The sequence below is a fragment of the Epinephelus moara genome, chromosome 13, assembly GCF_006386435.1.
Source record: "Epinephelus moara isolate mb chromosome 13, YSFRI_EMoa_1.0, whole genome shotgun sequence".
NCBI lineage: Eukaryota > Metazoa > Chordata > Actinopteri > Perciformes > Serranidae > Epinephelus > Epinephelus moara.
The window spans coordinates 20,807,601-20,830,995 of record NC_065518.1 but is presented as its reverse complement, the minus strand read 5'-3'; the positions used below and the strand labels follow the sequence as shown (position 1 = coordinate 20,830,995).

Here is a 23,395-nt window from a genome sequence, read left to right as displayed (position 1 = left end):
GAATCCCCCTTAATCTTATTTATTTTACCTTTATTTAACCAGGAAGTCCCACTGAAATTGAAAATGTCTCTTACAAGAGAGACCTGTCCAAGGTAGCAGCCGATGAAAAAAACATTTAAGATGCAACAAATACAACATATATACAAAAATCCACAATAAAACAACAACTGTTCAAACATAGTGGCCCCTAAAAAAACACAAGTACATGTCTTTGTCGCCACATTCTTTATGATGCCCTTAAATTCATCAGTGGATATAAGTGTTTCTAATTGTAGATCTTTTTGAAGATTGTTCCATGCCCAAGGTGAATGGTAAGAGAATGCAGTTTTCCCCATACTGTATCTGTTTAAACCCGGCGTACACACTGGACCTTTAATTAATTTACCATTCAAGTATATACCAACCAGTCTTTCAACTTTTTCTTTTACCAACAAAAATGTCTTTCCCACAGAAGAAAAAAGACAATGAATATGTGACAGCAAATTTTTACACCTACCTGCTTGAATTAAATGATAAAAACACACATGGTTTGTAATTAAACATTATCTTTCTGTTAAGCAATATAGGCTACTAATACATATAACACATAAACATATAATTTTAAGCTCTACCCTCACTTTGAAGCCAGGTACATTCTGAACAAAGTACAGATTAAGTGCTGATTTTTATGCCTCCATGTTTTGGTGTAGCCTACCTTCATCACCATCTCAAACCGTCTCAAACAGGCAACTTATAAAAGTAACCAATCAGAGTGCACACAGGTGAGTTACTGACGCCCACTGTGACCTGATTGACAACCTTTTTATCCAATAGAGCACTGACACTAACACGTAAGCATGTATCATACAAATTTGTTGTATGTTTTACAAGCTAGCACTGCAAGCTAGCTGTCAGAAACACGGTCAGGAGGAAGTGACTGCAGAGTTCTTTAGCAATTGTAAATTTCAGAGCTTTTTTGTTGTTTTATTGAAAACCATCATGGAGAACAACAGCATACCCTTGTCGTAAGTTATAGGATATTTGTTGGTTAGAGAGAGCCAGGCTTTAGAGAGTAGACTGATATGGCCTCCGCCAGTCCTTGTGAGTATTTGTGTCTTTTATTTTTGTTTGTTTTATTGTTTTGTTTTGTTTTTTTGAGTGGTTAATGTTTAAAGAAATTAGAAACCACTTTGTTGGCTACCAACTTTGTCACGTAATTGTTGTGTATGTAGTAAAACTGTGGTGCTATCTGCAGTTTTAGCACTATAAGTATAGCCTAGCTTTGATGTTAGCATTGGCATAACTGTTTTGCTGCTTTGTGACTGCAGGGAAGCTAAAGAGGAGTAACAGGCTAAGGTAGAAAATCAAAGTAAAATTATCATTTATATATTATAAGCTGTTGTTGAGAAGTACAAGATAAGGTTAATTTTTGCCTCATGGGTAGTTTTGTCACAAAGGAAACAAAGAAAAGCACTACAGGAGCAATTACATTAATGTATTTTTTTGGGTAAATGGTCTTACCTTTTTAATATTTGCAGAGCAGCACAACAATCATTTAGGTAATGCTATTTTTTTTTAGCTTTATTTTTAAATAAACTTGGACCCTTGACTGCCTCCATTTCCATCCATCCATCATGAACAGCCCCGGCCAGTCTCTCAATCTGTTTCTTATCCCCACAGGATTGCTGTGTGTCACACAACAGGCTTCAGCAGGGAAAGCAGCCACCACCTGAACCTCGGGGGACTGGATTTAAGGCACTGGGGATCAAGTAAGTAGTGGTAAAATGACATAAGCTAAGTATTTGTCACAGGGACAAAGTTAAATGCTGCAAGTGAACAATATAAAATAAATATCCCTCATATTATTGGTTTAAATTCTGGTAATCTCGTTTGTCCTCAGCCTAGAAAAAGTATCCAGTGGAAATATTCCCTTTAATTACTGTGGAAATAATATGTCTCAAACTGTTATGTTTAATAATACAGCTGTCTTCTGCAATTTAACCTACTGACTATGGCTTTGTGATATAAAACGGAGTCAGAAAAACAATACAAATACAGGTGCAAAAAGACCCAAAATATCAACAACAATAATAATACTATGTTAAAAATAATGTCAATATTTTTAAGTGGAGGCTGGTACTTCTATTTTAGGTCAGTTTGACTTTGTGATTAAAACAAGAACTTTAAAAATAACCAGATACTTAAAGACTAAACCAACCAATCATCACATTTACTGCTATTAGTCATAAGTCCTGCTCCAACTATATGGACCACAGAAGACACTACTGCGTATTGCCACCAGAGGGAGGTGAAGTTTTGGCACAGAGGAGAAAAAACTGAAGGAGGCCTCTGCCGACATTTCCTCATAGCTGCCTTCAGTCACAGAAAAAAACATACTGCTCACTGGGCTGCTACATTACATCCCCATTTGATGGCATATCATGTCATCGGATGATATAACTCACGCTCCTCAGTATGAATCTGACAACCGTTTGTGTAAATGTGCTTATAAAGAAATAATATGTGCAGTGTGGACATAATAAATGAGCTACATATGGATATCAAGTATTGATTAAATACAGTAAGGAATTCTCCTCGTTTTTGTGGAGGAAATCAACCCCAAAATGACTCTCCGTAGAAATGTGTTATTTTTAGTTTGGTGCATCCTAATCCTAGTGAGGGGAATACTGTGACAGAGAAGCAGGTGCTTCTGCCTCTGTAAAATGACTTAATATTCTTTAGGTTTCATGCAGCTATGCAGGGCAATTATGAGACTTTTGTGGCTCCCGTGAGATGGCTGCACATACCAGCACAGAGTCATCACTACGTAGAACAGGTTTGAAACAGACACTGGGTATCCATGAGTAGAAAACAGATGACTCATCAGACCACATTGCTATTTCTTACCATGTGGTCCTTACAGCAGCGTATGGTTCTGTGCCTTTATCATGGATATAAGCAATCAGCAGTGTTGGGATTATTTAGTAATGCTGTTCTTCTGTGCAGGTATCACCTGTGATTTACCTTAGTAAATAGTTGCTGATTTTCAAGCACTTTCTGCTTGCCATGCTTTGTAATGTGTCTGGTAAATCATACAAGATTGTCAGAGCATTAGTGGATGGCTCACCTGCAGTATCCAGCTGTAGTCTTTTATGTACCTTAAGATTATAGCAACAGATTCAGGTTTTATTTTCTCCATCTTGTGCACACCTAATGTACCAATTATCCTAAACTCTCACATGATCTATTATGGATCCAAGAATAGAATTAATTGGTATCAGATAAGACAGTGACTCCCAACCTTTTTTTATTTCAGGGACTCCTTTTCTATCATTGAGTGAACTGATAAACCCCGACATATTTTAAGTGCAGTAGAACAACTCATAAATTGTACAATTAACTCAAATAGTGACCATGATAAAACTGTTATTTCCTATTATTATAATTCCCCATGAATATTTAATTAGAGACAAGTTTTCCTGATTTTTTTCAGGAATATTTTATACAATTATCTGTCTGTATTGTTTTTTTATTTTATATTTTTTATTTATTTATTTTTTCACAATCATACAGACTTAATAGGCTTCTTTTTTGACAAATTTGTTTTATCTTCCTGACGCTTGGCCATTTTTCTTTCAGCTCTTTGGTTAATTTAACTGCTTAATAACACATCTGGGAATAAAGATTGCATTCGGATCTTTACCGTGCCCTTATTGCATGAGACTTTTTAAGTTTATGTCTTGACTGACTAATAATCTCAAATTAAAATACGGTAAGTGTTGAGATAACGGTCTACTTTTTAGATAGATAGACAGATAGATAGATAGATAGATAGATTTTTAGATAGATAGACAGATAGATAGATAGATAGATAGATATCTCTATATAGCTTTGGTGACCCCTAGTGGGGGTCAGGACAGGAACCAGTGAGTTAAAACATTTTTCAGATCCTTACGATCCAAAGTGTTGGTGTCCACTTTCACGGATATTCGAAGTTACTGTTACAGTTATTTGATATCGAGGCAGGAAACCAGCACTTGCATCACCTCATCATTCTCAAATATCATGTCACAGTCACAGCTGACCTCAAAATTATAGATTACCATTATATGACATGTCTTTATTTTAGACACTAAGAATGTCTCAATGCAACCGTCACCGACTGAAAAAAAAACTTGACAGTTGGACCTTCTTGGAAACGCTGGCGTCAAAATACACCATATCCTTGAACTTCCAGTCACAAATTTAATGTGTCATCCTTCAGTTTCTTGGGAGACTTTGGACTTTGGTTGTGTCCACACTTCAAGCCACATTAGATCAATCACCGTGTTGTGGTACCCTGTTCCTGACAGGCTGATGAAGAGCGTTAACTGTGACAGTCAGTACAGACGTCAGTACGCACAGGAGCACACATTTCCCCAGTTGGAGAGCTTAAACAAACTGACACGCCATTGATGTCACTTTTTCATTTATTTTAAGTTCATCTCAATGATTTTTAAGCAATTTGTAATGTCTCTGAAAAAGCATCTCATGACTGTTAATCAGTTATTCATTCAAGCTGCTATGGAGATTAGTTCACATTAGATCGCATTGACATTCATACATTTTAAGTCTCAATAGTAGAAATATGTTCAATTATGACACTTTATTGATATGTTTCTATTTTTTCTTCAAAATATAAAAAGATAGATCATGAACATTCCGTTGAAATATACTTTATACAGTTCTTGATGAGTTGTTCTTTGTGTCCCAACATTTCAAAAATAAAATCCGGCATAAGTCACAACCAGATACTCCAGTGACCACCTCTTCTCCCCATTCACTCTCCTACTAAGACCGCAGTACAATGGACTAGTACCTAAGTCTGTTTTATACAATGTGATGGCATGTGAAATGAACATACATCTTTTTATCTTTGGAATGCTTACATGAATGCATGATGTCAGCCTGTAATATCAGATGTATGTATATCGGTATGACTTCTGTGGTGTTTGCAATGTTATTTCTAATTAAAATAAGATATGAAATATATTAGAAAAATCTATTCAGTATGATAACATTTCCTCTAAAACAACTCTGGTCTTATCACTTTGTAAAATAAAAATTTTTTTTTAGATTAATGTGATTGCTAAGTCACTCTATGGAAAGCCATAAAGCCACTACACATGTGGTTGCAATCATCTGAACTGATGACAGAACATCTGTGTCTCAGGGAGCATACAGTTAAGTGTCGATCAGCGGCATTCGTGGTGCGGATTGCATACAATGTCCTCAATTAAGAAAAACATATTGAACAGAAACAGGCACATAAAGAAAACCAATAGAATGTGTCAACCAAGGACCACATAACACCTTCTAGACACCCAGAGAGGACGTGTCATAATATTATCACAACACATAGTAACCGTGAGGTTAACAGTGGCACCTACTTACCATGTAAAGCATTTTTGTCGTTTTGGTTATGTGAGTGTTGCACAGGAAATCTTTAACATTTCATAACAGATTGCAAACTTTTGAAAATAAAACAGACTTAGCACTCTCGACATTGTAACTCATTCTGTTCAACATGACTAAATCAAATGGCAGTATTATGCAATAGAAAAAGGAAAGACATCTTTTTCAGCCTGGCACTGGCAGAGCAGTCACAATGAAGAGAATGAAGACATGGCAAACGTATCGGTGAGAAACAAAGGGAAAGAAAAGAGAAAACAGGACAGTACTCGGCCATGAAAACACAAACAGCTGGGTGAAGCACAAAGTTTTTGCAAGTGTGCACACCATTGCTCGAAGTTTGCCTCTGAAATATTCATAAAGATCTTTGTGACCATCAAAAGCCGTGGTTGCTTAATGCCTTCCAAAACGGGAAAGGAAAAATCGGGAGCTTTAAAAAGATAAGGGACCAAAACAAAATCCCACGGACCGTTTTTTGAAAATAGACAGAAGCTCTAGGACCGTGAATAGTCTATGTAGTCTGCATCACACGATATTCTGGTGAGCCTCCAACTGCAATGTACTGGGAATGGACAGACGACCATTCAGCTGCCTGAGCTGAGCCCTGAACCAGCAGGGCCTGAAACTCACTTGGAATACCAAACCAAGGATGAGGTGCCTGGAGAGCACTCAACAATAAAATGCTTTTTAAAATCAATCTCCCCTCGGTGGACACTGGTATCTCTCATCCTCTCTTTCTCGCAACACTTAAAGTACTTCACTGACATCATTTTGGAAGCTCTGGGTCTCTTTGATTGGTGCTCACATGACTGCGTCGTGTGCTGTAATGAGCTGCCGACTAGCCAGCTGGATGACGGTAACTCCATGGGTAATGACGAACGCAAAGACCTGACCATCTAGAAAAGAAAAACAAAGACGAGCTACCTCTACACACTCATGCTGACACTGCGAGTGTGAGTAGTTTTCAGTTGCCTCTCGAAGGAAGACGTTTCTGCTCTACGACACGGCACAGTGTTCATAGTTATCAGGACTGGATTCATGACAAACGATGATAGGAGGCTAAGGGGGATATGTCAAGACTCTGTTCCCCCCCTCGAGAGATTATCAAGTCATAATGCATGCGTTTTTTTACACATCACGGTGAGGTGTTCACATTATTGTTATCTATATACTAGAATTTATTATGTTAGAAAGAAAACACCTACATCCACACACACCATCGACACACCTGAGTCCTTTAAACCACACACAAACTTTGGAATGGCGGTTGGTTCCATGCAAACCTGAAATCTCTCTTGATTGTTCGCCAGTATAGTATCTTTCTTTATTGGATAACCTGCACTTGTACTCCCATTTTTGTTCTACGTAGGACTAGTGGAACAGAACTGCCTATCCCAGCAAAATCCTGCCATGGGACATCCAAGGCCTTTACAGATCTCTTTAACACTGACTGAGGCGTTGAAGATACTCTCGAGGTTCTCCGTTTGCCCTGCTACAATCATGTGACAACTCTTATATTATTGCCAAAGAAAAAAAAAGCAAACTATGAGTACTAATCAAGCAGTCAAAGTTGTGGTATGGAGAGCTTTTTTTTTCTTTTTTTTTTTAGAAGTGCTGCTGCTGTTGCTGCTGCTGCTGCTGCTGCTGCTGCTGCTACGGTAGTTGTGCAAATGATTCAAGGAAGAAAACATGGACTTTGCGGTTAACAACAAACAACCTTTGCGCAAATGCTATAGTTTGGCAAAGTCTCGAATGGTTACAACTGAATGGTTATAAAATATACTGCTTGATGCACAACAAAGTAAAACTGTGGCAGCGGTCGAAAACACTGGAATTGGGAATGTAGGGCAGTAGTAGCAGAGAGATTTCATCAAACAAAACATAGTTCAGGGTGTACTTTGCAAACATACATGTTTCAATATTCACATTTTTTTTAACTTTTCAAAACAAAATATAGCTCTTCTCTTTGATTATAATCTTTTTTTAAAACATTAATTGCATATAACATTTTTTTAATTCATTTTATATATACTTTTTTGTATCTCTAGCACCCTTGTCTTCAACTAAGGGCTTGCAGAAAAGACAGTCATGCAAACTAGTCATGCTGGTAAACAAAGTTACAAAAATGCATTATCTTTTTTTTTTTTTTTCTTCATTTGTTTATCTCAGCGTCCATCCTTTGTCTTTATAGGCAAGAGTCTGTCATTGCTCATTGTCTTTCAAAAGAACATTTTCCCGGTGCTTGTGGGGAAAACAACCACTCCTCGTAACAAAATATTCACTTCCCATCTTTTTTTTTTTCCAGGACTTTGACTCCATTTCATGATGCCAAATATTCTATCGAGATTTGCATCTGATTTTTTTTTTTTTTCCTTTCTTCCATTCTGGACCTTTTTCTGCTCAGAAACTTCCTCCGAAGCCATGGATAGTTGATTTGTTTATCAAAATATAGATTTGTTCTCTTTGTACACTTCCACACTTGCTCTACTCTTGGTCCATTTCTTCTCATTTTCCCCTTTGCCTAAAGGGCTCCCCTGATGGGCCATCCTTATCTTGACATCGACTTGCCTGAGCAGCAGTCGTTGGCAGCAAGAGGGACAAGAGAGAGATGGGGCAGTATTCATCTGGAGATTCTTGTGCCTAATTGGCAGTGTCGGCCTTTTGTGTTAGGAGGAGCATGTATCTGATTGGTCCCTTTCAAAAAATAATAACACAGAATTTCCAGCTAATGGACAGTTTTATGTGACGTAAAAAGCGTCCTCGTGGCAGGGGCGTCCTTTTCGTCGTAATTTAGGCAGGCCAATATCCCTTGATACCGAAGAAAGACTGACAATTGTCTTTTTGTTTTGTTTTGTCTCCTTGAGTCAGTCTTTTTGCTCCTCATGACTGAGCATTGTGTCAGTCAGACATGGGAAAAGGTACTAAAATGTGCATATAGAGATGAGATGCTAGTGGCAGTTAAAGTACTTTTAGAGGCATGTGTTTGTACCAAACATAGGCAATGGGCAGTGTGAGGGCGAGTACAAGCCTCACCCTAAATGAAATATTCCTCTTGATCTGCGATACGTTACAGAAGGTCATTCAGCAAGTGTTTGCTACAGGACCTTTGGTATCGCATTTTCGGGGTGAGCCCATGTCAGTACATGAGAGATAAAGAGAAGTCTTTTTCCACCATTTCCTTGTGGTGAATGTTTCAGGTGAGTCTAAATGTACAGTAAATGCCATACATGACCTGTCTGAGCTGATGCTACATGTGCTTCATTTGTTCAACTTCATAGTTAGTGCTGTTTTTGATTATCTCAGTACTTGTGAAGAGGGCAGTGTTTCAGTCTAATAAAAGTGAATGGAAGACATAGGTTCAGTGGCAAACATGCTATACAAGTGCTAAACTTGAATGAGGGAGTATAGTGTGGGTGTTGGTAAATACTGTGCATTTGTGGTTGATTTCATGTGCACTGTTTGTATTTAGTGCATCGATTTCTTTTTTTGGAATGTTAATAGTTTTAACAAGTAAGACCAATCCTTTGTCTCTCATGTACTCTATATTTTTTTCTTCACTGGAAAGGAACCTAAGAGGAAAATGACATCTAAAAGATCCCTTGAATGCATAAATTCCTCTCTTCGAACTGTGGATGGATTAAGTCAAGTTATTTCCCAGCCAACAAATGCTACAGTATGTTAGCAGAGATGCTACATTGTTCATTCGGTCCTTTGTGAAGACAAGTGTTTGTTTTTTTGTTGTTGTTGTTTTTTTTTCTTTTCGGAAAGTTGTGAAGTTGCTCAGTTGTTCAGCACTGAGGATGGTACTGAGTTTGGTCATCGTACAAGATGGCGAGTATAATGTTGTCAGAGAGATGTCATCTGGAATGTGTAATCAGGAGTCCTTTTCTCTCCCAAAAGTGTGTCAGTGCAATGCTCAGTCAGTTTGCCCAAAAAACAGAAAAAAGAAAGGAAAAAAAAAATGTCAGTCAGACAGTTGTCAAAAATGTGGTCGGAGTTCCAAGAGGCTGCTTTGGTAACAACGTGAGGAGCAGACCATGTGATTTTTTTAAATTCATGATTAACCTCTGGTCTCTCTCTTGTCACCCCAAAGATCTCCTTTAAACTGTCCATCCGCGTCACACCTGTCGCTTACGTGGCTCCCGCCTCAAATTTGTGTTTACCGGTTACTGACTCCTCATTAGAGAGAAGGCGAATGCTAGAAACTTAACACTGTGAAGACAAGAACAGAAAGCCATTAATATTTAGATCACACAGAATAAACAGAATTTGTAAGATAATATATTCAGTCAACCCGGTCTCACTCCTAACTTGTCAAATACCGATGTATGGTCAGAGGCTCTCGGCGTCAGATAGCGAAAAACAGAGGCTTCCTTTGAGAAGCATTAGGGCAGCGGCATTTTTTAAATTTTTCGAGGAACTGCTGTAGTATGAAGCGCGAGAAAGTCCACATAGAGTGGGCAGAGGTAGAGGTGGATTGGTCAAACAAACTCTGGACTTTCACCCAGGAGACCGCTGTTCGTTTCCCGTGTAAAACCAAAGTACATCGACTTATTTTAATGACAAGGTATTGTGTTCATATGTGTAGCATACTATGCTAGGGACAGATGTCATGTGACGTATGTGTCACTTGACACTGCATTATGTTCATAACAAACAGAGTTATTTAAAGCCAAACTATGTTTTTTTCTAAACCTAACCATGAACTTCTGTTGCCTAAACCTAAGAAAGTAAACCTAAAAAGTTTATTTTGAAAAGAAACTCCATTTAACGAGCAGAAACTGCACATTTCCTGTACGAAAAAACAAAATAGGTAGCAAGCGCAAATTGACACGCCGTCCCTGACCGTCAAAAACCAACATTGGTGGAGTACCTAGAACATCATAGTTTGAGATTTAGCTGACCAAGTATCGGCATTAGACAAGCTGGGAGTGAGAATGTGTTGATTCAGTGACATATAAACTAGAACTTTACGAGTAAGCACTTGAATCTTGATTGGTTTACAGAAGTGCTCCACTTATATAAACCAATCTCATATTTGGAATTTGCCAATTACATTGTTTTCCATAACACAGTTTCATAGTTTCACTAACATTATGCACAATATGGTAAGTAATCAGGGATTACCTGTAAACTGCTGGTTAACTGTGCATGTCAGAATGAAGTGCACACATTTAAACTGTTATGACAACTCTAATACAGCTACAGAAACAGTCTATATCCAACATACAGACAGAAAGTTGGCACACAGGTTATTCTTGGGTAACAAAATCAAGAAATGGTGACAATAAAACTGGTGACTGACAATATTAGAAAAACAAACAGTAGCTGCCAGCCAACTGACCAGCACCATGCTCCCCACTCTGCCAAATTTAAACATCTTTACAGGAGTGAATTATGTACAGAGCATTTTGGAACAAGCTTAGATGATGATGACCAGTTATTCACTAATGTGCGTGTATGTGCATATGTACGCGTGTGCAAACATTGTCATTTGAATGATATGTAAACTTCATGGGGAAACACATTTTTGACAGATGGACACGTACAAACATACTCAATGCTTTTCATGGAAGTTTTCACTTTTAAAAGAAGCAGTGGGATCACACATTGGGGCTGACACCATTTCAGGAGGCTTAACCCCCGATTTAAGCTACGCATTATGCAAGCACAGGTGCAAATTCAAGGAAATGTCTGTCAACAACAGTAGGTTGAGTATTGTTAGTTTGTCGCCTACAGTTATGGCAAACACTCTTGTATCACATGTGCTGGCATCATGCATTATTTACTGGGAGATTAAACACTTCTGTCGTGGTCTCGCTAGCAAACACCAACCCAAAACAAACATTAGCCTTTATTGCAGCCACATTAGCTCTTCCAGTCTGCTCTTCATGTCACCCTCTTCCTCTGATATTTTCCACTGTATAGTTGCAGTTTTCTCCAGAGGAAAGCTGTTAGTGAGACACAGTTCATATTTTCTAAAGACCAGTTGTATGGTGAATGTTAGGGATTTAGTCGACTGAGAGGAAAGGCCCTCGTACATCCTACAAGCAGCAACTGCGGCTTACATTATGAGGAAGAGTGAGCACCTATTAATCTAACTCACCATGCTTACCCATTAAGCATAGACTTTGTGATTGTATTAACATAGTATTTCGTCATGCAAATCTCATTAAGAGTAACAGGACCTTCTCCTGGTGTCAGATACATAAATCTGTGTAATTTCCCAAATATGTCTGCACAAAATCAAAAACAAGTTAATAGAATTACTTCCAGATTTATAAATTCCTGTGTATGCCTTCTTCTGTGTAACACGTTTAACAAAATCGTGCACATGTACAGTCTAAAGATACACCACTGTTTGTTTGGACACAAACCAGACTTTTCTGTCTTTTTTCCTGGCACCAGCAGCATCCTGAAACTGTGCCAAAGCAGCCTTTGTGTTTATACACACAACACATTATGCACTGCTGTTGTAAATCATAACAGCTTATTGATTGATGGTACTAGTAGGTCAAAGTCAAAGGGATAGTCCAGCTTCTTGGTGAACTTCTTTGATAAATGCATTTTGCTACATGAGGATTGATAGGTGTTTTACCTCAGTGTCTTCGGCAATACATTAGTTTGCTACATCCCATGATAACTCAAGCCAGTTGCCAGGAAAAAATGTTGGCATTGTACATTTCTGCAAACCAAGGATATGTTACATTTGCACATTATTACGTGGCTGTGATGAAGCCATGGTTAGGTTTAGGCTGAAAACCACTTGGTTATGGTTAGGAAAAGATTATGTTATACATACAAAGTTTTAGGGGCAGAAGTCCAGCATTAAAAGCGGGTGCCAAATGCTTTTTGGGTCAGCATACCCACTGGAAAATTAGCGATGGGTCACTATAAAACACCAGTGTTTGGTGCCTAAAAAGCCACCAGAAATCACAACCAGTTTTGCTGTTTATTGGTTTGAAGGTTGGCAGCCATCTTGCTTAGGTGACACCCAATCCACAATCCCCTCCACCTCCTCATGACAACATCAGCTCAGTGTCACTTTAGAAACATAGATATGATATGTATAAAACGTACAATGTAACATATAGGAGTTTGCGGAAATGTACAATGCCAACATTTTTTTCTGGCGACTTGGCTGGATGATTCTATAGCACTTATTTAGTGGACATTACAAGTAATATTAATCTTCTACTGCACAATTAAAGTTGATCAAATAGAATTTCCCCCCTTCATCTCACTAATGAAAAAACATACTTAGAGTACAGCAGTATTTAGTATTCTATTATTACTAATTCCAAATATAATAGTGACACAGTCATTTTTCTCTCTAAAAGCTGCACATGTACCATACATGCCTTTTAAGATACATTAGCGACAACCACTGAAATATTTACATGTATTGTACATTTACTATATTCAGTAGCATGAACTGCATTTACCCCATGTAGCACCAGCTCTTGTCCAAGCAAACAACAGAACTAAGAACGCATTCAGAAATGTCCTTTATCAGTGCAGCTGAATTAATAATAGTGTGCCTTAAAAAGATCATGTGGAAATGGTACAGTAAAATAACAAACAAACATACTTTCTCTTTGAAATCCAGACCTAATATGTATGTATATATGACCAAGTGTTAGTCAGGTTAGTACACTTCAATGAGTAATTTGCAGGATAAAACTTAATAAACTTTCTTCCCCACACTCACAAAGTATACATAGGTGTATTAATTTCATATGACTTTAATGTATTCACATGTGTAGATACAGATATGTACATATTTGATAATAACCACTGACCTATTAAGCATTGCTTCGAAGGTTTAGCTAGTTAAATCTAGCTAGTTTGCATGAACTCCTAAATTGACATCAGAGCCTATGGGGGCCTCATAGAGGCACTTACAACATCTGCCTGTTTTGTTTTCTTAAACAATGTGTACGTCAGAGTGTCCTAGGTGATTTGCATTGGCCACAACTATGTGAAATGACTCTTTAAGCCTAACAGAACCACACTTATGACATTCCTCAGATCAATTTTGTTAAAATACAAAGCAAATATGAACAAATACAGAACTTATACAATCATAAATGTTAAAATTAAAGTGGTGTTGAGTGAGATGTTATTCCTCTCACCCATATCCAGTCACTTAGAGCATGAAAAAAAACAAAAAAACATTCCTCTGCAGATATATAAGATGGAGGGACATTTTCTTCACTGTAACAGAAAATGTACATTCCAACTGAAGTGGCATACTGCTGTAATTCAGAGTATCTGCAAATTGTAACATCCACATTGTGGAGTCATTTGAAGATTATACAGTATGCATGTGCGCTTAATTTTGTGCACTGAGAGAAGTGATGCTAGCAAAAAAATTGCAGACCAATATTCAGGTTTGCCGATGTGGACTAGATTAGCTTTGACGATTAAACCCAGGCCAGTGAACATGTTTTATTGTACTCATTACATGTTCACAAATCATTTTCCTGCAAGTTAAATCTATTTAAAAACCTACTATCCCAGAGTTTCCCTACCTTCCCTAAGTTGAGGTCGACATTATCCATTAAGGAGCTGCTGTCAAACCAAAGCTCTGCATGCCACTCAGATATTTTCAGACAACACTAAATTATTCTAATTTTTTGATATCATAATGGTGAAATGGAACAATATTGAGTTTAAACATTACTATTAGCGACTTCAGTCTGAAAATATGTGCGATGGCGTTCAAAAACCCGTATCAGATGAAGCCAGGCAAGCATTACTTCTTGCAGTGACTGTAGGGTAGGATCTACTTTAAATGAGACACTACACATTTTACAAACCTCTCAAACTCCAGTCAACAACAGATTCAAGCAAACATTCAAGTGATGTCATAGCTTTCATCCTGAAACACAGTTCTGCATATCTAAGTTCTCAAACTTGAGGGGTCTGGAAGCACATCGATTTTTTTTTTGTTCACAAAATGGCAACCATGGATTATGACAGTAAGAATATCAGGACCTGACTCTCTAAACAAGTAAATACACTCTCCCTTTACACCTGCAAAAAATTGTTGGTTTCTAAAGCACTTACAGTTTTTCCTCGTGATTTCAGTCTCGCTATGTTTCTGTTTGTTAAAGAACTTAAGGACAATTAAATACAACATTGTATCTTCTTTTTAACAAATGTTTTTTTTAGACAATTAGTGGTAGAGAAAATTCATTCCTAACAATGAAATACACATTACCAGTACAAGTGAAAAGAAAATATAAAACCATTACAAAACTAAAACAATTTAAAAAATGGCAGCCACAACATTAAAAAGTTTCAAGGACCACTAAGACATTGACTTGAAATAAAACAAGACAAATGTCTCATGATGTCATCGTAACACTAAATCAAACATAATAAGTTGACTGCCTACAAAATCTGTGCATCTTCAGGATTAAAAATAGATCTGCATATTTACATATGTATGTGCACAGCATGTTTTCCAGCATTAAAATAATATTGCATGTTTATTGCATATGTGAATGTTTTATTACTATCTTCTTTTTGCTCAATGTTTCATATAAGATCAATTTTCATGTGAGGGTGTCAATCTGAGGAAGGACCTCAGTGGCAAAAATATAAGCTGTAAATTCCCTAATAGATATTTTTTATTTTAAATTACTGAGGGAAATGGTATATAGTAACCACTGTCCTATTTTTATTTTTCACAGATTAACAGATTGCGTCATTTTAATTTGTATTTTTTAAAACTGTTTTAGACAAACACTTAAACCAAAAACAAATGATTATGGAAAAAAAAAAAAAAATTAAAAAAAGGTGAAGAAGAAGCAAAATAGATATTTGGAAAAAACTGAACAGTTAGAGATGTTTAATGGCGCTCAATCACATGTTCAGTTCGTTGTAATATGGTCTATATCCCAACATGCAAGCTTTCAAGGTTAGTAAATTAACACTGTGTTAGTAAAGTGCTTGTATTTCTTCTAACTATATAATTATGTAGTCATCCATACCTGATTTTATAAGCATATTTGTTGCATTATTTATTGTCATTTTTAAGTAGCTTCCTAAATACATTGCATTTAGACTTTTTCGAAAAATTGTAGGCCTACATATAAATACATAATTCATATACATTAGTGTCCTGATTAGCTTTTCTTCAAAGGTCCACTCAGTCATCAAATAGAATTTATTAACTGAGGATGTGATAGCTTAATTGTGCCGTTTGCCAAAGGCAGTGTGGGAGACAAAACATAGTTAGCACGTAGCTAGCCAGGCGGCTCGACTCGTGAGGTCCTCGGCTGCACTAATAATGTTTAAAACCAAGGACAAAATTTTCCTAGAAATGCGCTTAACCTGAATGAACCAAAATTTTAAAAACTATTGTCAAACCCACAGCTATTGTGATTAGCTAAGGTCAGTAGCATGTAACAAGCTAGCGCTAGTTTGGCTACATCCATCGATCACACGACCCTCGTCTTACAATTTGTAGTGGTCCCTCCAGGACGTGGTGTCCCAACTCCAACTAACCTCATCCTGGTCCCCACTTGGCATACTAAACCTGCGCTCTTGTCAACAACTAAACTTGTGGTACATTTATCGCAAATCTACAGCCTACATGGCATTGAAACAAAAGTATTTAAACATTTTAGTAATTTTTTCATGTATTGCTGGGGGCATACAATGAAATTATTATTTTATGTTATTAATTGATTTTTAATTTTGGGAAATGATTGTTCTAATTGCATATGATGCATAAGATGATGATAAATATATAGAAATGTATTAGACAACATGCTTGCAATTGCAAAAAAGAGTGACTGAATAGACCTTTAACTGTACACTGGAAGGTAGCAATTGCATACCTGGGATCCTAACAGCAATGTCTTAAAATAAACTAACATTTTAAAAGTCATGTTAGGCTGCAAAACTGAGATAGCTCTTATGATATGATACTTGTACTCTTTTCATTTTAGCTAAGCTCTTTAGTTTTTTTTCCTCAGCTTTTCACATCTTTTAGCTTTGCTGTGTAAGCTAAGGTGTCTATTGATGTCACTATGATGAGATAGAAAATTAAGTGTTAATACTGAGACTTATAGAAGCCGAGTCTGTCTTTTCGAGAGATTTACCAAAATGATGTCTACACTGTACATACATCAATATTCACAGAAGACAGAAAGTAGAAACCTTTTTCAACATCAATCTAATCTATAAATGTATTTTTGTCTTTGGCTAAATGAACTGAAGTATCTTGTCTCATGGTGATTACTCCGGACAGTGTTGTGAGCTTTTTGTTTGGTCCAGAACATTTAAAAATGGATGTCCATCTACACACTTAATCCTAAATTTCAAAATGTAACTGTGCACATGTTTTCATAATTCTTTTAAATCTCTGATACTATTTTATGAACTAATCAATTCATTTTTTTTTTTAACATTTCTTCTAGTAATTTAAAATAACAGTGACCCTTTAAAGCTAGGATTTGTATTTAACCCCATCAGCTAACCGGACGCATGCATCATAAACCATTAGATTCACAAGACAAGGGGTCGTTCTTTATACATTCAAGTTCATTTCATGTTATTGCTATTGTTTTTGCACGGTGTACAGTCCAAATGGAGGATTCAATGTGATCAGTCCATGGCTAATCCACTGCAACTCTTATCATCCGATCATGAACATCCCTTTCTTTTTTTTCTTTTTTTTAAATTTTTTTGCTACAAAATGGAGGGGATGGGGGAGCGACAGCGGCGCAGTGGTCCTGGGGCCTCATAGGTTTCAAAGGGTGGGCTAGTGATAGGAGCAAGCCGCAGTGATGACCCAGCCATTCCCGATATGTTATTGAGACTGCGAGATTTCTCGTAGCCCGTTGCTTTAAGGAAATAATTTTAACCATTGATCGATTTAAAGTATTACATTATACGTTATTGTTTTGATATCATATGCAAATAAAATAAAAAGAAATCATAGTTGAAATGTTTGGGCATGTTATGACAAATTTCCATATTCAGGTGGTTTGTTATGAAGGTCACATAGTATTGAAACATGAGCATGAGATTTAAGATGTTACAAGAGGAAATCAAAATTGAAAAAGAGGCACGTAAGTGGAGCATAAGAAAATGTTATCAAATCATAAAGACATATAAAGGACAGACGAGGACAGACACAGACAAGACAGACAAGACAAGACAAAACAAGAAAATGCGAGTTATGATATGTCTTTTTTTTTCAAAACAGAAAAGCAAAGGATACTTTGATATTAAGAGATTTAACACCTATAATAGGCCCATTGAATAAAGCACCCAACATTTTATCACGTGAAATGTAATGTGCAACGTTCAGGTGTTTTAGACAACCGTTTGGCCACGACTATACAGTTTAACAACAACACAAGGAGTAAATACTCAAATATCACTGATACAGTTTAGGAGTTGACCACATGAAGTTTTACGTGGGAAAGCTCAGCCCTGTCGCCAGAGGAAAATGGCCGCATTATACATGTCTGCAAACAACGAATATGTTACATTTGCACATCATATCGATGTTTCTACTCCTCACAGGGTTTCCCCCATTGTCTGTGGCACCGAACTTGGGTGTTATTTATGAACACATTGCAACATTTCTCAGCAGCATTTGTGGCCCTGAACTTAAGTGGGGTTTTTTTTTACCAACATATCGCAGTAGTTGTGGCACCAGCCTGGGTGTTTTTTACCAACAATTTGCGGCGTTTCCCAGCACTGTTTGTGGCCCCAAACCTGAGTGTTTTTTACCAATATATCACAGTAGTTGTGGCACCAGCCTGGGTGTTTTTTATGAACACATCGCAGCGCTTCCCAGCAATGTTTGTGGCATCAGACCTGGGTGTTTTTTGACCAACTTATCACAGTGTTTGTGGCACATTACCTGGGACGTTTTAGCAGCAATTCGCCGTGTTTATGGCACCGAACCTGGGTGTTTTTTACCCACACTTTGCAGTGTTTTCTAGTGGCATTCATGGCACTGAATCTCAGTGTTTTAAGTGGCACAAAACATGATTCCCAGCTGCGTTTGTGGCCCCAAACCTGAGTGTTTTTTAGCAACATGTCGTAATGTTTGTGGCACCAGCCTGGGTGTTTTTACCAACACAGAGCGGTATTTCCCAGCACTGTTTGTGGCACCATACCTGAGATGTTTAAGCGGCAAATCACGGTGTTTATGGCACCGTAACTTCGTGTTTTTTGCCCACACTTTGCAGTGTTTTCTAGCGGCATTTGTGGCACCAAATCTCAGTGTTTTACACCACGCAAAACATGATTCCCAGCAGCGTTTGTGGGTGTTTTTAGCAGCACATCATGCTGTTTCCCGGTGGCATATGTGGTCCCTGAGTGTTTTAATCCCTGCCTTTCCAGTGGTTTTTGTCCCAGCAAACATTTTCAAACTTACCCTAACAGTTTTTGTGCTTTGATGTTACCACCACAACATTGTTGAGAAATGTTAAGTTTCAACATATCCTCTACGAAATAATATACAAATGTAGCGTATCCATGGTTTGCACACATTTTTTCTGGCGATTAAGTTGAAAAGCTGAGAAGTACTATGTAAATATTATGTAGAATTATTGATAGTCTTGCATTACACTTCACAAACAGCCAGCTTAGTATTTGCTTTTGGTTCCTGCAAACTTCAAATGGCCAACACAAAACCTGTCCTGCCCTGCAACATTTAAAAACACCTCCTATCCCCTGTTAAAAGCATCCTGTAATGAAGATCAGTTCACATTTTGTTTACAGTGGGAAATGACACACGGCCCACTTGGCTACTTGTGCAAGTGACTTTAAAGTGTAACACATTGTGCTTACACTGCTTAACGTACATTTACCAAAAACAATTTATCTACAAAGTAACACGTTGGCCTTTGTGTCCTTTCCCGCTGTATTTTTGTTGTGTAACACAGCATGCAGACGTTGAATTCCCCCTGTAGGAAGCAGCCATAGAGAAGGTAGTGCTGTGCTGACGGAGTGTTGTTGCATCAGGTGAAGTGAAACACACCATTGGTAGGTAGCAGTTAATCTTCCCTAACAATGGCTAACTGGCCCATAATGGGTGGAGTTTAACAGTTGCATTAAGAATATGTTAACATTAGCTGAAGTTTAGTTGAGTTTGTGACAAAATTACCAAGTTAGTGTGTATATTTTTGTCAAACTCCAACCATCACAAGGCCACAGTCAGACAACAAAGAACACCCATTGGTACAGTATGACGCCCTTAGTGCCTTCCTGCTGAAATGGAAAAATATATTGTGGTGCACAGCGGCCACCGCTCCACCACTCTAGACTACGCATCATTTGAGCCGACCATAAATAATAGTCCTTTTTTTATTCTGACTAGCTCAGGCACATTAGTCGGATGGCAACTCGGTAAAATATTGATGATGCATTTTCACTGGGTTTCTTAGGCTGCATGTCCCACAAAGATGTCTGAGAAGCTGTCTGGACAATCGCGGTGCTGCTTCAATCTCAAGTTTAGTTCAGAAAATATTTTGTTCATGCCACCTTAATGTATTGAGACAAATTGTCAGCTTGCATCACACGGCAGCCATTTTTTTTATGCTGAATCAGAGTTGAGGGGCAACAACAGGAGGGACAGGAAATAAAAAACTGTTTTTATAGCAGTACTACAGCAATGTGTGCTGGTGAATGCAGACAAAAATCTCTTAAAGGAAGAAGTGGATATTGTAAATCTTATACACATTATTTGATAAACTGTTCACCTGACCTAACTGAAGAGCTGATTAAAGCTATAAGCCTTTACATTTTCATGAAATCAATACCTATTTTTGATATTTATGGTCTGCATTTTTCTTCAATAGCCACCTAATGTAACACATGCTTTCTGTAATTCCCTTTCTATATATTGTAGTTTTGATTGTTAGTGGCGTACTCCGCCACACCTGTGCTGGATTTACATTGTCTTCATGAGGGACTCACAGGAAACAATGTATGCATGAAATTCATCTTAATTTTATTTGATTTAGCCTATATCAGCCTTGTAGTTCACTGTTCGCTCTCTGACACCATGTCAGAGCTACATTAAAGGCATACTATGCAGGATTTTATGTAAAAAAACAAAAAACAAAAAACAATGTATAGACTCAAACAAAACTAATACTTTTCAGTCATCATTTACGACGCATTAGTGTATCAGGGTGTCTACAGGTTTTAGACACTTAAATGTAATGCTTTTTAAGACCTTTTTCAACCAAATTTAAGACTGAGTTTTAGACAAATCATCTTTTTCTAATTCAGACACTGCAGGTAAGTATGAAGGTAATTAGTATGTATGTTGTCCTGTGCAGAGGGAGATTTTATGTTGGAATATGGCTACTAGAGTGCATTTTGCCAACAGGTAAGTGCGAGTATAAAGTAAAAAGACTTATCATTAGGTTAAATGATAAGTTTAAACATTTGTAACATCAGAAATTTGGACTTTCAAGCAGAAGATATTTTAATAAAAAAAGAAATTCAAAGATGGATAAAGAAAATTAGAAAAAATGTTTATGGCAACTAAGACATCATAAATTAAAATTTAAGACTATTTAATGACTTTTAAGGCCTAATATTTAGAAAATTAAATTTAAGACTTTTTAAGGACCTGCAGACACCCTGTAATTTTCTTCAGAGACCCTGCCCTCTGCCTGTATTTTCTTATTTATTCTTATTTTGCTGTGTTTGGGTCGTTTATAACTTTATAAAAGCTCATGACCAGGTGCAAAATTGCACTGAATTAGAGGCTGGGGATGAAGAGTGATGCAGAGTTGGCATGTTTTCTGTTGGATAGGTCGGTGCTAGCGGTTAGCTTAGTTAGCTTGCTAAAATAATCAGTTTAATTTCAGTTCAATTGGGTTTTATTTATAAAGCCCAATATCACAAATCACAATTTGCCTCAGAGGGCTTTACAGCATTTGACATCCCTCTGTCCCTGGACCCTCACAGCGGGTAAGGAAAAATCAGTATCAGTTTTTCTATTACAAAAAATGTACCATTTCTACAGTAGTGCAGTAGCTTGCAGCGTACAAACAAACGGCGTAGGGAGGAGGGGCCAAGCATGAATGTAGGTTTTATAAATAGCAATCAACAATTCCTGCATAGTATACCTTTAAGTTCCTGCTAATGCAAACTGACTGCTGCTGTTTCACATATAGTCTAACGCCTTGTTTCTGCCATTAAAAAAGTTATTTTTCATAGAGTATAAAAATAAATATAGGGCATAAAAACATAACAACTTTATAATGTAATGGTAAATTAGTAGTATTTACTTGAATATTAATGTACCTGTTATAATCATGTCCCAACAGTTCATATGAGAGTTTTTTATTCTGCTAATATTATGCTATGAGTTGTATTTGCTTAAATATAATGCAATTATTAAACTTAATTTGGGTGCTACCTCTGATTAACAATGACGAGTGCTCTACAGATTTTACGTATGCTTTATGGGAATTCACAAAAAGTTGGGAAGCCCGTATAGGAAGTTACAACAAAAGGTTTTGATTCTGAGAAAGTGATTTGGATCTAATCTTTGAGCAAAATCAGCACGCAGTGTGGAGAGAGAAACAATAAAGGGAATAATACACGCTGCTCACGTGATAAAAACACTAAGATCACTATATTTCATATACAAATTGATTACCAACCATGCTAAGACTACACTACTAAATGTATGGGTGGTCATCTTTGCAGTATTTAATTCTATCCTAATTTTCTATTTTTTGCCTTTTTTAAAGTCTGAAATCGGAGGATTTGAAACACTCGTCACGTGTGATATGAGTAAAATATGGACAAGAGAAAAAAAGAGTTCAAATCTTTTGTTAAGATGAAGGTGAAACTGATGAAGAATAATGTAGACGGGGCAGTCAAAGTGCTGCTTGGTAAAAATTCAAGACAAGGATTGTTTTCACAAATGACAATAAAAATGCTGATAAAGTTAATCATGTCTCAGCCACTGCAGTCTGTCACGCTCTGCTAGCCTCCTCCTCACTGTGCTAAGTACTGTATTTACAACATCAACAGGGGTTTGGTGCTCTGGGATCGTCCATCAGGGGAAATAGTGAGTCTGGCTGTCACTGCGCTCGGTGATGACATAATTTTCTGCCCAAAGTCACACTTAATTTACACTACGGAGGAAGTACGTACCTACCTACAGTCAGACTTTAGTTACACTTGCACTGCAGTGGCGGCCTGGGGATGGGATGGAGAATGAGTGTTAATCACAGAGGGAGAAGGTAATGGACAGGGAGGACACAGAGGAACACAGAGAGAGAGGAAGAACTGCAAATATTCTGACCAGACTGTTTACAAATGAAATGCTCGTGTAAAACTAAACAGATTGGAAAAAAATAATATCCTTAATCATTCTTGTGTGTATGTACATACAGTAGAAGGCAGAGAGCTACTTGACGCCTCCATTACATAATTCACATATGTCCTATAATTTTATGCGTGTGCTTGCTCTGGAGGACACAGGATTTGCTGACTCTTCAGATGCTATTCTCGGCATGGCCGTATACTGTAACTGTATCATCCTTACATGGGATCAATCGCCTGTTAAAGATGGTGTGATCTCCTGTTACCCTTTATTAGATGTATTGATCGCTTCACGGCAGTTACTGAAGCCACAATGTGTCCATACAGTACATACAGGGTGTCTTTTGGGAAAACTAGATGACATGCAACTGTATCCTGCTTCCTCTTGTTACATGTATTTAGGCCATATGCATCAGCTGTTGAAGCTCAATCCTTTTAATATTTTAGATATGTATACATCTCATACATATACATATACATATATATTCATCTTTTGTTTTTCTTCTGCGAGGTACAGATCTGGCTTGGACGAAAGAATATTTGCAGACTTTTGTGATGAGGCAACATCGTAAGAGACACAGTGGTATTGTTACACACGTTAGAACATGCAAGACAATGTGGTTTTAGATACTGA

General features: G+C 37.4%; 1 protein-coding gene across 5 annotated transcripts in view; it reads right to left on the bottom strand.

Moving 5' to 3' along the window:
- Nucleotides 1-3,833: 3,833 nt before the first annotated feature.
- kcnc3b (potassium voltage-gated channel, Shaw-related subfamily, member 3b) overlaps nt 3,834-23,395 on the bottom strand; it is a 68,423-nt gene continuing 48,861 nt past the window's right edge. For 2 of the 5 annotated variants that reach the window (XM_050059593.1, XM_050059594.1), the window contains 2 exons: nt 22,591-22,635; nt 3,834-9,642 (listed from right to left, as the gene is read on the bottom strand). In XM_050059593.1, the coding sequence (XP_049915550.1) occupies nt 22,601-22,635 (35 nt within the window). In that variant the 3' untranslated portion in view covers nt 3,834-9,642; nt 22,591-22,600. Of the gene's footprint in view, nt 9,643-16,422; nt 17,292-22,590; nt 22,636-23,395 lie in introns of those variants that run through there. The other 3 variants (XM_050059590.1, XM_050059595.1, XM_050059592.1) reach the window with 3 other exon arrangements.